We start from the raw sequence: 15,550 nt of genomic DNA, 5'->3' as shown, positions 1-15,550 counted from the left end.
CTGCTTAAGTAGGCAGCACATGGGGAATGGAAAGCAGGCTGCTACTCTGCAGGGAGCCAAGGTGACTTTGTGCTCAGTTGACTGTTGAAGATGTTTTGCTGAGTCTCTGTCCGTCGCTTTCTCTCCCCATTCCGCACCGCTCCCTATCTCTTGAGTTCTGCTCCCGTCTGAATACTTAATTGATCGTCCTCCCCTGAATATCTCTAAGGTCTGAACGTCCACCCGTCTCGTTCTCCCCAGATTGACGCCTTACGAGTGGTACAACCCCCACCCGTGTCTTAAAGGTCGCTGTAACCTGCTGATAAACCAGTACTCGCTGGGCAACAGTTTCTGGTTCCCCGTTGGAGGCTTCATGCAGCAGGGATCCACCATTGCTCCGAGAGCTCTGTCAACACGTTGTGTCAGCGGAGTGTGGTCAGTATTGGTGACAGACATTACAGCGTGTCCACCATTTTTTGCTTTAAAATCTACAAAGGTATACAACCATTAGATGTTGTGCCCATCGATTTGTCATCTGTAACGTGATCTTGAAGCTTCATTCCAGTTTTCCTGGACATAAAGGGCTTGAGTTGAGATAGTGATTAGAGTATAGACATACGTGGGACTATTTGTCTGTTTCAAAGCAAGAAATGTCTCCTTTTTCCTTATATACTCACCCACTCATGCATCCACCAAAAGTCCTGCGTGGTTTCCATCTCTCAGGTTTAGAGATATACAATGGAGAGGTATAATTTTGTGCAGATCTTTCTATCCTCCCGCATTATCCCCCCGAGACGATGCGTCTTCATTCACCAGCCTGCCTATTTGCATATGTTTATAGATGAATACATGTTCTCGTCCGCTGCCTTTTCTCCACAGGTGGGCGTTCACATTAATCATCATCTCATCCTACACTGCTAACCTGGCTGCCTTCCTAACAGTCCAGAGGATGGAGGTGCCGATAGAGTCCGTAGACGACCTGGCAGATCAGACAGCGATAGAGTACGGCACCATGCACGGAGGCTCCACCATGACCTTCTTCCAGGTAAGTGGTCACACGTGTCGTTGACTTTGATTGCTTGTCTATTCACAGCCGCACATATGGCTACAGACTCAAGAGCCTGCAGTGATCAGTGGGGCATCCAAGATGTTATCCTCCCCATCAACCTCATTTCCTTTCTGTCTTCCTCCACCAACCACCAATGTGTGATGGTTTTGTGTCTGATCCAATATATATATATACACGTATACATATATACATATATATATATATATATATATATATATATATCCAGAATGTCCTAATCTTCGGGGAGATTGGGCACTTTACAGGTCCCTAAGGTATATAGACCGTATCCTCATTCATCGTCTCAAGCAGGGCTTGACCGAGACAAATATCTGCCTTGGCATTTTTCCCCAGAGTAGATCACACACCACCCATCTTTGCTCGCACCTGGACATAAAGCTGTGTAGTAGGTAAGAGGGAATCGGTAATACCTTCAAAAAGAGGCAAAATGGTACACTCGACTGTGATAGAAAAGGGCTTTCCACGAGGATGGAGTAGCCAGCTGGGGGCTACTTACTACTAATATTTGTCAAACACTGAGGATGATTCTCCGCTCTCCACTCGGCAGTATGTGGGGTCAGGACTGAAAAAAAAAAACAATACGCACATTCAACTACAATCATCTTCAGTGTCAATTTAGAATGGTTTGATCTACTTGTTTATGGGCGAATCAGAGACAAATCACAAAAGATGAAAACAGGCATTTGCGTTGGACAAAAAGAGCACATGAGCCTAACTGTGGAGGAGCCGGGCCCGCCGGATAGCCAGCCTTGTCTCAGAGAGAGAGATGGAGAAAAAGAATGAGAGACAGGGTAAGTAACAGATAAAGAGTGTATAACAGGGAGAAGGACATTGAAGGATGTTGTGGAGAGAAGGGATACATTAGCTTCGTCTTTGTCCTTTCACATCCAATGGACCTTGAATAACTCAAAGAAGACAGGCCAAGAGAAAGTGCATGTTGAGTGAAGGTTGTGTTCCACACAAAGATCTGCTAAAGGAGACATTCACATTTTACTGCAGCAAACATTTCAGATCATTTCAGATCAAGATGATGTGTTAAAATGAAAAAAAAACAATGAATAATGAAAACCAATCTCTACCTGTGCAAAACTGAGAAATTATGTACCTGCGACTGATGAACCAAATGTGTCTTTTTCTCCCGATTGTGTCGCTCCGCTCTGCAGAACTCTCGCTACCAGACTTACCAGCGTATGTGGAACTTCATGCACTCAAAACAGCCCAGTGTGTTTGTTAAGAGCACGGAGGAGGGCATCGCCCGTGTCCTCAACTCCAACTATGCTTACTTGCTAGAGAGCACCATGAACGAGTACTACCGCCAGAGGAACTGCAACCTGACTCAGATTGGAGGGCTGCTGGACACCAAGGGCTACGGCATCGGCATGCCGCTGGGTGAGTGGGGGCTGAGAGTTGGAATAGGGGGAAAGAGGAGTAAGGAAGAGAAGGGGCATTCGTTGGAGGATACAATCTCATGGAAACGCTGAGCTGTGATGGGAGATCAGAGAAAAAGAAAATTTGAAATATTGTTCCTGTTGTTTGTGGAGCTGTCGCTCGCTGTCCCCACGAGAGTCTAAACGCGGAGTTTACTTACACTTTGATCTCAGTTTGAGTCAATCTCCAGAAGGGGGGAAAACACGTTAAAGTAAACAAGATTCATTTTAAATTCCTTAAATCTCTAGTGGCTGACGTTCTGTATCGTATACTGTGATATGACATTTTGAACCGGAAAATCCTAGTAAACCCTTTTTAAACAAAGTCCTCTAATGGAGTAACACAATGTCACACCCACCGCTACAAATCAGAAGGAAAAAGTCGAGAAAATTGTATTTGATTATAACAAAGCAAGTTGGTTTTGTACTGCAAAAAAAAGTATGGATTCATGGAAGTTCCAGCTTTAAATAGGAATTCCTTGTCGGGTGTGAGCTTTGCCTCGCTCTTTCCTCCAGGGTCAGTGTACCGTGATGAGTTCGACCTGGCCATCCTCAAAATGCAGGAGGACAATCGTTTGGAGATCCTCAAGAGGAAGTGGTGGGATGGTGGCAAGTGTCCAAAGGAAGAGGACCACCGCGCCAAAGGTTTGTCGCCGGGTTAATCCTCATCCGCTGGTTCTGCAGCTCCCCTTCAGTTTGTCAGACTGAATCTTCCTGTTCCTTTGCCACCTTGTTTTCCCGTAATCTCTGACTTCTATTTCCACATCCTGTCTGTTTGCCAGGGCTGGGCATGGAGAACATCGGTGGTATCTTCGTGGTGCTGGTGTGTGGCCTGCTGGTGGCTATCTTCATGGCAGTACTGGAGTTTGTCTGGATGTTAAGGCAGACACCCGGACACGAGGTGAGAGAGGGCTATCTAACCTGCATCTGCTTTGTCTCCCTCTCCTCTCCCTGGCACCGCCCCCCTCGGGGAGCCGCCAGGCTTCCCAACAGTTCACAGCTTTGACAGGAAGTGTAAGAGGCGTTTGTTGTCTTCCTCTGGGCAAGTCTCCAACCGACACCCAGCCTTCCTCTGTCCAGTAGTCGTGACATCAGCACAAAACTTAAAGATATACCTCACGTGCACCTCAGCCAGGGCACATTCATATATGGATTCTTTTTTTATCTATAGCGGTATGAATACATATTATACATATATGTCATATCACACATAATCGGGAATATTGAGTGTGAATCGATCTTATTGGTTGTGAATACATGCTTACAGGGTGCTGCCAATAAGAGCTCTGATTGTTTGTGTCTTTTTAGACTTTAATCATCTTTTACAGAAGATGCCATTCTTGGCATTGTGTGCACATCTTTGCTCAGAATAGTATTGTCAGAGGCCAGATCCTTCCTTCCATTAAAGGCTCAATGTTGAAGTGTAATTGACTAATTGTGGCCATGAGCCAAAAGTGAGTAGAAAAAAAAGGTTCTGTTTTCGAATGAAAGACTTCAACTTAGCCCACAGATATGGAGCCAGATTCCAGCCAAACGTTTTGATCATTTGAAAAACATTAAAAAATTGAACAATGTATTCAAAGTAAAGTGGTAAAGTGGACGAAAAACCTTTTGGGGTTAGATACATTTTGGATTCTTTAATTGTTTTGAATAAAATATTTATTTTATTCTTCACTTATATATTTTTTGATATTACATTTTTCAGTTGCATATTTGATATTTTTGGATTAAAATCTTGAAAATCCAAATTAAATATGTTATCAGAATTATTTGTATTCAGCCTTTGATTTGGAGGCTTGAAAACAATATGAGAAGTCACAAAACTCCTGCTGGGAGAGGCCTTTTCATCAAAGTTGAATATCCCAAAGATTGGGTTCTGCCATGCTGTTCTTGAGAGGTTGACGCTTTTTAAATAATGAATGAATTGAGTAGATAAAGATGTGGATGCAATGCTAAAATTATTTCTGATGTGATAATTGTCTTTTCAAATGGACTCCACACTGTACCTTAATTCAATAAACCTTCATAATGTAAAAGTCCAAACTCATGTGATTTCTTCATTTTGAGCAGGATAGAGTTATTTATCTCTCTCGAAATCCCCTGTGTGTGCGTATGTGTGTCCATGCGTGCGCGTTTGTGTGTGTACATGTGTGCCTGTGTGCATGCTTGCAGTTTTTTACCTTTCGTGTATCTCTATATTCTTACTGTGCGCATGTGTGGATTGTCAAGAAGCCCCCTGCGTCTTCCACCTCAAAAGCAGAACCATGTCTGTCATATTTTCAGTTTGTGGTGGAGCAGATAAAAATGTGTGTGTCACAAAAACTGCAGAGTATGTGTTGTTATTTTTGCCGATGGTCACTGTGCAATCATGATTATAATACACATATGAAACGTACGTGTGGTGTGTCTGTGATCCCCCCCCTCTCCCCTGTCTCTTCCTCTCCGTTTGTATGCTTGCAGCAGTCCGTGTGCGAGGAGATGCTGCGGGAGCTCCATGGGATCGTCCTGTGTCGGGACAGCCTGCAGGTGAGGCGCAGGCGGGGGGCTTTGGTGCTTCGGCCGCGGCCCTTATTGCCCCTGGAGGAGCGTCGCGCCCGCGCCGCCGCCGCCAGCCTCAGCAACGGCAAGCTGTGCGCGGGCACCGGACTGCCCGAGCCCCTCTCCCACAGACTGGCGCAGGAGGCGGCCCTGGTCGCCAGGGGCTGCAGCCACATCCGCATTTGCCCCGAGTGCCGGCGCTTCCAGGGACTGAGGCTGCGTCCTTCGGGGGCCCTCCCTTCTCCCACACACAGCGAGGAGAGCATAGAGTGGGACAAGACCACAAATAGCAGTGAACCCGAATAACGCGCCGTGATCACGAAAGGACGGACTTTTCCCCAGCAGCCACCTGTCCACTTCGCAGGGATCAGAGGATTTTGATTCATTCGGCCATCTGGAGCTTGGTCTCACTGGGCAGGACGGTGCTGTGTACTTTGTTTTGCCCTCGAGGCAAATGCCTGTAGTCCAGTCTCCTTGGGTGATTCTTTTTTCCTTTGGTCGTAGGAGAAACTGATGAGTCTCGTTTTGGTCTGTCCCTTTTGGCCCTCTGTACTAAGTCAGAGAGGGCGGATAAAAACAGCTATGGGGCATTTGTACTATGCAGTATTTTCAGTCATTTATCATGTGCTGTTATCTTTTTTTCCTGTTTTTTAAATTATTTTCGCCCTCTGTTGGATTATTATAAAATATTGTTATTCTATTGTTCTTAGTAAAAACTTTAAATGAGTTCCTTTTTTTTATCTGACAATTTGCCGTAGGATCGTATATTGCCTATGAAGAGCTGCAAAGATGAAGAGACCGATGAGAGGTCATCTCCAAATCCTTTTATTTTGAAAGTGCCAAATACCACAAGTATCATCTTGTGGCTAAAGAAAGCACCACGGCCTTGAGGAGACAACAATGTGAACTGAACCTAGGAAACAGACAAACACACTGACTTCTTTTATAGTAGTGATATTCCCTTAAACCCTGTTTTAACTGTCGGGTCTCTGAAGGACAGCGATGCACGTTCAGAAGTGTTCAAAGGTGCTCATCTGTGATTAATAGATGTGGTTGCTTGGTCGCTGCAACAAGGATTTCCTGTTTTCAATCCCTGCTTAAAAACATGACGGCTACACACCCACAAAGACATCTATTGCTTCCCTTCTTTCTTTCTCCTACATCTGTCTTAACATTTTTGTCACCGTGACACATTTATTATCATTAAACTGTATTTTTTATGGTCTCCTGTGCGGTCTGTAGAGATTAGAGGTGTATATTCTAGAACAATCCATGTTTCAGAAGGACAATCCAGTGTATGTGGCAAGTCTTTAGTATCCACAGTTGATTTGAATTATTTTAAGGTGTCAAGGCAGTTGGGCTTTTACTGACTGTGAGGTTTAACACACTGCTTATTTCCTTTCAGGTCTGCAGAGAAGCTGTCTGACATTGTCACATTTACCACCAATTTACTGATCTTTCAATACTTTAAGAGGTTTTTAATGCATACTAACTAAGGACATAACTGAAATATCTAATGTATAGATTCAATTTGGTTGTATTGATGGAGAGATTAGTCTTTATTGGCATTATAACAACCATTCCTCCAGAAGTGAAACAACAAGAGCAAACCACCAGCAAGCATTTTTAAGTCACTTCCTGCACAGACACGACTGGTATTTTCCAATCGGACCAACTATTTTGAAGGGGATATTGTAGGATAGTCGGACTGAATCCAGCTGTCTTTACTGCATTTTGCTCATGTCGGATGTTTCTATTGTTCTTAATCTGCCCATGAGTGTTTGTTCCAGTGGCAGTGCTTTAGAATTAGGCCAACGACTTATTAGTGAATGTTGAATTGAGATGTCCGACCTATTTTTGCGTTGTTTGAATAGGTCCAAAATAGATCACAGTAGCTACACTCAAACCGTAAGCCTAACAGTGCCAACATCTGCCTGACAAAATAGCAGTCCTTATAACATATGAAGGCCTTGCCTCACTGTGGTTACCATTTCTCTAATGGTAGATAATGTGATAATGAATCAAGAAATTGCTTGGATACTGGGCCAGAATCTCCTTGGATACATTAAAATACATTTCTTTGCAATGTAATCATAATTCATGGAATACATTTGATGTTTTTTAGTGTGTTTATGTTCCTTTGGACACTCGATAATCAAGGCTTCCGTGCACGTATGTGATCTGATCCTCCCCTTGTTGTTTAATAAGTCATGTGTTTTACCATTATAGATGCACAGATATGAGGAGTTCACCCAAACTGTTTGAACACATGTTTTTCAGGCACCAGCTGATGCAGAGATCTCTTGTGTGTCTCGTTGAGAAGCTGCTGAACGTGTTACGCCGTGTTTAACCGATCGCCGACACACCCGACGGGGAACCGCAGCTCAATTGTATCAACCATCAATTTGCTGAAAAGAGATTTTTCAGTTAATTTATGGTTCTGAGCAATTCGGTGACTCACAAATTAGTGGAATTTTAAATTGTGTTTTTTTCCCCCCCTTTTTCAATGTTTTTAAATTGTTTAATTCACTCCTGGAGACTGTGTCTGTACTTCAGGTGGCATTTTGTTTCTTCAGTTTGTCTCCCTCAAGAACACATAACAGCGAAATGGAGTGATTTGGCAGAGAAACAGTGAGTCACAGAGGCTTTATGTCATCGTCTGCTTAAGCACCAATAGTGCCAATCCACCCAGTCCTCAAGTAATGAACCAGTGATGTTCCACAGATGGTGTGTAAATACAGTATGATTAACAGAGTTCCCAAGTAATAGTCCGAAGTGTTTTTTTGTTAAATACAGGGTAACAGGTTTATTGTTTTAATAGAACAGACCTAGCGTGTATTATAGTTGTATGGACAATTATGACATTCAGACACGTATACATGTCCACACAGGCACAGATTGTGAGTAAAAAATAAGCAGAAATATCTTTACCTAAAGTCAGTGTGAACTTTCTATATTTTTTTTGTATATTAACTCATTAAAGGCAAATGGCCAGCAAAATAGCAAAGACAAAAAACACCCACATTTCATTACCAGTTTTATAAGAAGTTTCTATCAATTTGTTGAATGTCTTTAAGAAACTCACCAGAGTACGAAGGCTCTCGCTGCACCCAATGCTAACTTCTTAAACACTGAAAACATTTACAGGGCTGCTAAATCAAGCGTGGTTGGAATGAGATTGCCAATTACCTTGAAGGCTCTGAGAACAGTAGAGTAAGAATTAAAACAAGTCCCACTGAAACAGGCAGTGACCTTTGCTGCGAGACCACTAAGAGAGATGACCAGGTTTGGCTGCTATATTTTATACACTTTATTTTCTTATGTTTACATTTCCATAATAATTATAAATACATAAAAACAACCTCTATCCTGTGGGTTTTGGTTTTGTGTCTTCTTTACTCGGCTAAATTGACCTTCTGAGCTGTTTGGACATAACAGGCTAAATAGTGTCCCAGTGTACTTTGCTTTTCTAGTTTTATTATCCAACCAGGAGAAATATTCAGACTGTGACATAAAGCGCACGCAGGAAAGCAGTATGAAAATGTGCTGGTTTCTAGCTGAGTAAACACGGCAATTGTTGACTGAACCTGAAGGAGCTCATACATCTACCTCTCATTTATCTCCCACAACCGAATTAGCGTGTGCACACTTGTGAAAACGTTGAACAGATGATACTCTGTGTGGGTGGGAAGGCTAACACGGGCTAATGAGCATAACAGCTCACTCATGTGCTATGAGCACCTCGCCACTCACCTGTAATCCATCCGGTAGGGATTTTCAGAGGATATTCATTTTCTCCTCAGGACAGTTACTGAGCAGACACAACAACCATGCATGTCATCTGCAGTCCAATTCAGGCTGCCCCTCCCTCTCTCTCTCTCTCTCTCTCTCTCTCTCTCTCTCTCTCTCTCTCTCCTCTTTGAGTGCATGTTTTACTGTCGTTCGACTCCGGCCTTGGAGATGACAGGTTCCTTTCGGCGCGTCACCCTCCTACACGTCTCTGTGCACCTCTTACAAGAGTGACACAAGTACGGTCACGCTCGGTGCCGCCTGTGTGTCACTGCTGTGCCGCGTTTATTTCACGGTGCTCGTGATTCTTCTCCTTCTGCCTCTGATGCTCAAGGTCCCATAAACTCTGTGACTCTCTCCCCAGCACTGCTTATGCTGTTGGATTAATGGAGCTCACGGTGCACATTGAGTGCCTGCAGAGGAAAATCTACTTCACTCCTCAAGCTTAACCAGATAGCACATAACAGTAAAAGTTGCCTTGCGGTTGATTGTAATTCTGCAAGGATTTAGGATTTCGAGCGAGCGGAGTCTGATCCATTTTGCCACACTAGCAGCTCACATCCAATGGATTCGAAGCATGACTTTTCCATCAGCCTGTTGCATGTAAATAAATGTTTTTTTGCTTATAGAATTCATTGATTTGAAAGCCTTTTGGTTTGGTCTACAGGGAGGTGAACAATTTTGCTTTCTGATAGCAATTGTTACGTATGTATTCATCACATTTCTGCTGCATCCCCATGTCAAACTCTTCCTTTTTTATGTTTTTTTTCCAGATTTCTTAAGGTCAGCAACATATATTTAAACATAGGCCTCGTAAAAGCCCTTATTGAGCACTTGATCTAGCGATACCAATTCAAAGAACGTAACAGATTGTCAGGGGAAATTAGCTGCTTCACAGTGAGACTGGTCCACATTTTTAAGTGAAAGCTCCCATTGATCTTCGGCCAATTAATTGAAAGAGGCGGGTTGCTGGTGTGCTCAAAGAAAAGGCATCCAGTGCAACAACTATCTCCGAGGTGGGATGCTGTCAGGGCTGTTATACAGCCTTTTCTTCACTGATGTTTGTTTTTGAACACATTGACCAAAACATCTTAGCATTGTTTGTCTTTCAAAGAAATAAAATGGAGCCTCGTTTATTTTGTGTTTCGTCACTCACTATTCGTTCCTGCCTTGATCGATGGCGCCACACATGGGAAAACATTCATCACCGACTTTTGTGTGTCCAGCGGTGTTTGTTTTTGCAAGCGTGTGTGTGTGTGTGTGTGTTTGTGTGTTTCCTTGTGTGGGTGTGTGTAGATGTGTGGGTGTATTTGATGTGATCCCACTCATGCACTTGCCTCTATGGGATAAAAGAGATGGGGCATTTTGTTTTCTCAGCTGGAAGCCATCTTCTTGTATTTACCCAAAAGCTGAATAGAAGCGGTGGACGGCCAAGTCAAATTCTACTGGAAATGCGGCAGCCAGCACTTGTTGTCGGGGATTCTTCAGAAGAATGAAAGCAACCAGCTTTTATTGTGAAAATCAAACCCTTGGGTACCCTCAGATTGCCTGGGATACTGTAAAAAGATACTTTGATTTGTTAAAAACCGTTATTCATATTTTGCGCCAAAAATACGTAGTTTACCATGGATTTAATGTCTTAAATGGACTAATTGGGGATAGTACTATGAATTAAAAGTGCATGGTATGCAGTATGCTTCATCTCCATGCATTTCAGAGGTAATTTTAGTACTTTTTACACTACCACATGTATAAACAGCTACAGCTTAAGGAACTTTTGACATTCTTATTAACATAAACACATACGATTAGAAATGACATTTTTAGAGCTTATTAGGTTTCAAACCCCCTAGTTTGGACGCACGTAAAGATTTGTAGGAAATGTTGTTAATCCCATTAAAGAGGCATATTTTCACATTGCTGTTTTGATACTTTTACTTAAGTACTGAGTACTTCTACCATGCCCCTGACTATCATCAAGTATTTTTATACAGCAATTTTTTCAGAAGGGGAATTAAGACACACTGCTCGAAATAATTACGTTTCTCCAATAACAGGTGCACAATGCTTGGCTGGTCTTTCGAACTGGGGCAATGCAGTCAACCTCAATAAACTCTAAACAAACAGAAACACGTAGCCTCTGGGCAACGACGCATCGTTATATATTGGCTTTCTGATGAAGTTCCTGAGTTAATTTGTTGTTAGAGCACAGAATTAACTTCATCCGGAGTAAATGATTTATTTCCTCACGGATGAGGCAAAGAAAACTGCTCAGGGTAATGAAAAGCAAGCACAAATCGTCGCCTCGGAAGTCAAATCTGTTTTATCCGGCATCCCACAGGAGAACTCAGGTTTTCAGATGCTGAGCCACTGTGTCATATTTCATGCGTTATTAACTGTTATCTTTCTTTTTGTTGTCTGTTAGTCTAACTCATATTGAACGATTCATATTTTGCTTTGTAATAATTTCTGTTTTGTGGATTTGGTTTTGAATGAAAACACAGCAGTCTAGAAGCATCACACTTTAGCAGAGGTCGTATTGTAGTCTCTTACATCTCTGTGGTTTATGTGACTGGATTAACCTTACTTCTCCTGCCTGTTACCATGTTTGACCTCTGGTCCACTGAATCATCCTGAGAAGATTGTATCAACGTTTCCTCCTTGTTAACCCACCCCCCTGTTGTAAGAATGTGTTGTCTCATACCCAGTTTTGTTGATTTGACACATACCTTTATGTTGAATTGTATGATATAGTAAATATCTAGTCTCAAAAGCATTTATTTACACATATAAACGTCTGGGTATCTAAGGTTATCTGGCCACCATCTCCCCACCCGTAAACAGTATTTTGCTACATCTAGTGGAGGTTACACAATATTACAGACACCAGATGGAGAGCTAGTGAACATGCACAGATCTCAACTCTTATTTGATAAAATATTACGAGCACATCCATTTGTGTGCTAGGCATACTAAATTGCGAGTTACAAGCTGTGGTCGTTGATCTAATCTTAAGCAAATGTGTCTCACGGAGAAGAGCAGCTGCTTTTAATTTGCCTTTTAGATATGGCCAAATTCAGAGAGCCGTTCCCCGTAATTTGGATGAAGGTCTGTGCCCTTGTCCTCACATCCCCATTGATCCACAGCTACATTCAACTGCGAAAGAAATTTATGGAAATGAAACGCAAGGCAACATTTTTGTCTTGAATGACCTGGTTTTCTAACCTAATATTCTTAAACACCTTCAGCTCTGACGAGGTTGTCGGAGTGGAGCTAATGCAGATAAGGCCTAATTAGATTCTGTGGCATAGAGGGATAAGAGACATTATGATAATTGCATGTTAAAATCATAGTTCTATAATTACAGCCGGGGCACCATAACGGTGCTCCAGCTTTGAAGATCTGTTTGCTGAAAATTTGCATCTACAGCCTAAGCATCTCCTAAAAAACATGAATTCTGGCCCTATTCCTCATCCATTAGGTCTTAATGAGATTTAATTATGAAAAAATAATATACTAAACCTATAGGTTATATTTTAAACTCAAGACATTGTGTGCAGTGCTGGGAACAGCTGTGCAGGAAATATGACCCCTAAACTAACCACAAGACCTTCATTTGTGGATTGTCACTTGCTATTTTTCTGATTTCTTAGTTGTGTTGCCAGGATAACTTTGCCTCTCATTGTAAACAATGCAGTGGTGTGCATTTAGATTGCCCCATAGGATTAATGTCCTGTGGCTCTGTGACCGTCCGAACAAGTCCTGACAAGTTATTGAAGCATAAAGGGTTAAGGCTGGACTGCTGTTTCCTGCATATGGCTGTATATCGCTTAAGTAATGGTAGCAAGTACAATGTAATTATAACATATTGATGTATTGCAAATAAGCTCAGGTTGAAAATTAAAAACGAATCTTCTCCATGTGAGAAGCAGAGCAACAGGAAAGCTGATTACAAGCTATGCAACTGCGTTAGTTATGCCAGTTACCATAAGCAGTCATTTTTCTGTTTTACATATAGGATTTGCTTAGGAGCTTAAGAGCAAAACCTGATGAGCCTGCGGCCTTTTCCTTCAAGCCCCTTTATGTGGGATTTTAGATTTTCTGGCTCCGGTGACAACGACTACATTTCATCATCCCCATTTTCTACAGACAAAACATCTTCCGTCCCATCGCAAAACTCCGATAAAACCAATATATTTCAATGATTCTACACACAGAGGCTTACTCACAGATGCCTTGAGGGGACAACATTAAATCATTGGAAGTATAACTCAGACCGGTTGGTCATTTAGACCTCACCATCTGCCCGCCGTGTGCAGATGGCACAATATAATAAAGTGCAATGAGTCAATCGAAAAAAAGAGTTAAACTGAATAATGCTGTCCTTCAAAGGGGACAGCTGCACAGGTGCATCCAGACCTGTAAATGCAGGTCTACAGTTCACAGGGCATCAACGAATGTCCGGTCAACCTGGCCATTAGTTGCCTTTTTAATAAGTTTATTAGCTTGTTTTGCAACTCACATAGATGATCTTCTAATAGTCTGTTTCCATATTGTGCAGCCTGTGTAGGAGGTCAGCTATGGCGGTGTGTCCTTCTCTTGTTACATCCTGTTCACGCTCTGTTTTTTCTTTACTCTGTTCCTCCTGACACAGCACAACACACACAAACGCATACGGACATACCATTGCCATCACTTTTCATGTGAGAACTAAGCAGAACTCTTTATTTAGGCATGCACATTAAAAATGAAATGTTTTCCTACCAAGTTCTTTTTTCAGCTCACTGACGTCACTCTCCATCCTCTTTACCTTGTTGGTAAGCTGTGTTTGCATGGTTTTGTATCGGCGACCGAGGTCTGTAACGGTTTTTGGCCTCAAAGACTCAGACTTAGCTGCTGTATTGCTAATTCACTGTTTCAGGCTAATGCAGCAATCAGCTTATGCACCCTGTTAATTAGAAGATTGTTCCTCAAGACTTCCACTAACCTTGGCAAACACGCCCCCTTGTCCTCTATCCCCAAGGGATCCATGCTTTATCACAGTTTATTAAAAGAAAGGCTAATTGTTGATACGTGCCCCGTTCGTACCGTACCGGAGCTGACGTCCCTGTGGTCTTGTCTCTCGTGTAGCAGCTTCTGCTCCATGTGTCTCATGAGTCTCTTTAGGTCATTTCTATCAGACTGGACCTTTTTTAACAGACTCACACTGAAAGGCTGTGGTAATCACACAAAAATATGCATGTACTATTGTGCACACCAGTTGCAGATTATATATTATATTGTAGACTATTAATTCGTAAAAAGACTCCAAATACAGTTTTTGTGTATTTTCCAATGCAAGCGGTATTGGTGAAACTTCCTCTTGCATCCAAATGTGTTCAAAATGTAGTGTTGAATTGTACGGGTGGTGATGACGTTGCTTCAGAAAGCTGATATCAGTATCAGTATATCAGTATATCAGTATATCAGTGTTACCAGCGAGATGTATTATAAGTGAAAACGCTGACGGAGAAACACGTCTGCTTTGTCTGAACAACTTTGGTGGATTATTATCACAAAATTACTGTTGCAGCTGGGTTGTTTTTAACTATTTTATGATAGCGTGAGCTTTTAAAGTGCGTCTATTTTCGAACTGATCATACAATATGTTTTGTATGAAAAAGCCCAATATTTACTTCTGAACTGAGCACAAAAGAGGAATACGAGAAAAAAAAACATTTGACTAAAGTACAAATACCTCAAAATATGCTACAATCCTGCAATAAATGGAGTTATTTACTGCACACAGTGACAGTGTAAAACTGTATCTAAAAAGTAAGTAATAAGTCATGACATGAATTTAGAAAAAAGGTTACTTGCATCTCAGCATGTAGAAAGAGTGCCAGTGTACATGAGCTTTGTTTCAGGGAAGTTGTTAGCAATTGGTTTCACGGCATGACAGAAAGAATAGATCAGATGAACATGGTTAATCAATAGTTAATAAATCATCACCTGCTATAGATGACTGAGTAATTGTGTATGAATATATCAATCAAAATATAACTCTATTTTGGTGGTTCCACCTCATCAAATAAAAATACCACAATTGTTTTAAATGATTGTAAATACTATCTTTAAGTTTTGGACTGCATTCCGAGAAAATATTTTCTGACATCCAAATTACTAAATGATGATTTTGTTAATGGAGAAAATAATTAACAAGATATAGAGAGTATGGACCGGAAGTTCTAAAACAGTAATGTTGAATTTTGACAGAAACGTGAGTAGTTTGACCCTAACAAAACCAACATAACATTAATTGACTCAACATGACATTGCTGATCACCAATATGATCCTGTAGTACGGCCACATCCAGAACACTGTGCCTTTACTTTCATTCCAAGTCACTTTCAACTGCAACAACAAAGTGAAAGTTGTTATTGCTGTTCAGAAGGCAAAAATGCGTACCCTTCCATTAGAAAGTCTTTTCGGTTTTTTTTTTGTTGCTCTTTTTGTTTTTTTCGTTGTAAGGCATGTTTGCTTGCTGCAAGGCTGTGTGTTCAGACCCTCCAGAACACTACTCACCAACGACATACAGCAATGATTCTTTGTTTCTGGGCCTTGGTTACTGAGTGAGTTGCCATGGCACTAACTGTCCAGCTTGATAGTTGATCAACTTTAATAACAGCACTTGACTTGAGGCACTGTTGCGTTTTGAGCTGAAGTACACGAGCCGTGCAACTGGACCCT

General features: G+C 41.8%; 2 protein-coding genes across 2 annotated transcripts in view; one reads left to right on the top strand and one right to left on the bottom strand.

Moving 5' to 3' along the window:
• grik4 (glutamate receptor, ionotropic, kainate 4) overlaps positions 1-6,255 on the top strand; it is a 200,086-nt gene extending 193,831 nt beyond the window's left edge. Inside the window, exons 16-21 of the mRNA XM_062561160.1 lie at positions 241-414; positions 859-1,024; positions 2,230-2,455; positions 3,010-3,138; positions 3,276-3,394; positions 4,954-6,255. Coding sequence (XP_062417144.1) covers positions 241-414; positions 859-1,024; positions 2,230-2,455; positions 3,010-3,138; positions 3,276-3,394; positions 4,954-5,337 — 1,198 coding nt within the window. The 3' untranslated portion in view covers positions 5,338-6,255. The remainder of the gene's footprint in view (positions 1-240; positions 415-858; positions 1,025-2,229; positions 2,456-3,009; positions 3,139-3,275; positions 3,395-4,953) is intronic.
• Positions 6,256-13,206: 6,951 nt separating this feature from the next.
• Positions 13,207-15,444, bottom strand: drc12 (dynein regulatory complex subunit 12 homolog). The gene is given in 7 exon segments (XM_062561638.1): positions 13,207-13,239; positions 13,343-13,479; positions 13,588-13,677; positions 13,914-14,034; positions 15,129-15,214; positions 15,269-15,352; positions 15,390-15,444. Coding segments are annotated over 7 exon segments (606 nt in total).
• Positions 15,445-15,550: the final 106 nt, after the last annotated feature.

This window comes from Pungitius pungitius, chromosome 3 (assembly GCF_949316345.1).
Source record: "Pungitius pungitius chromosome 3, fPunPun2.1, whole genome shotgun sequence".
Lineage (NCBI taxonomy): Eukaryota > Metazoa > Chordata > Actinopteri > Perciformes > Gasterosteidae > Pungitius > Pungitius pungitius.
Note: the sequence above shows the minus strand (reverse complement) of the source record. Positions and strands in the feature narration are given on the sequence as shown.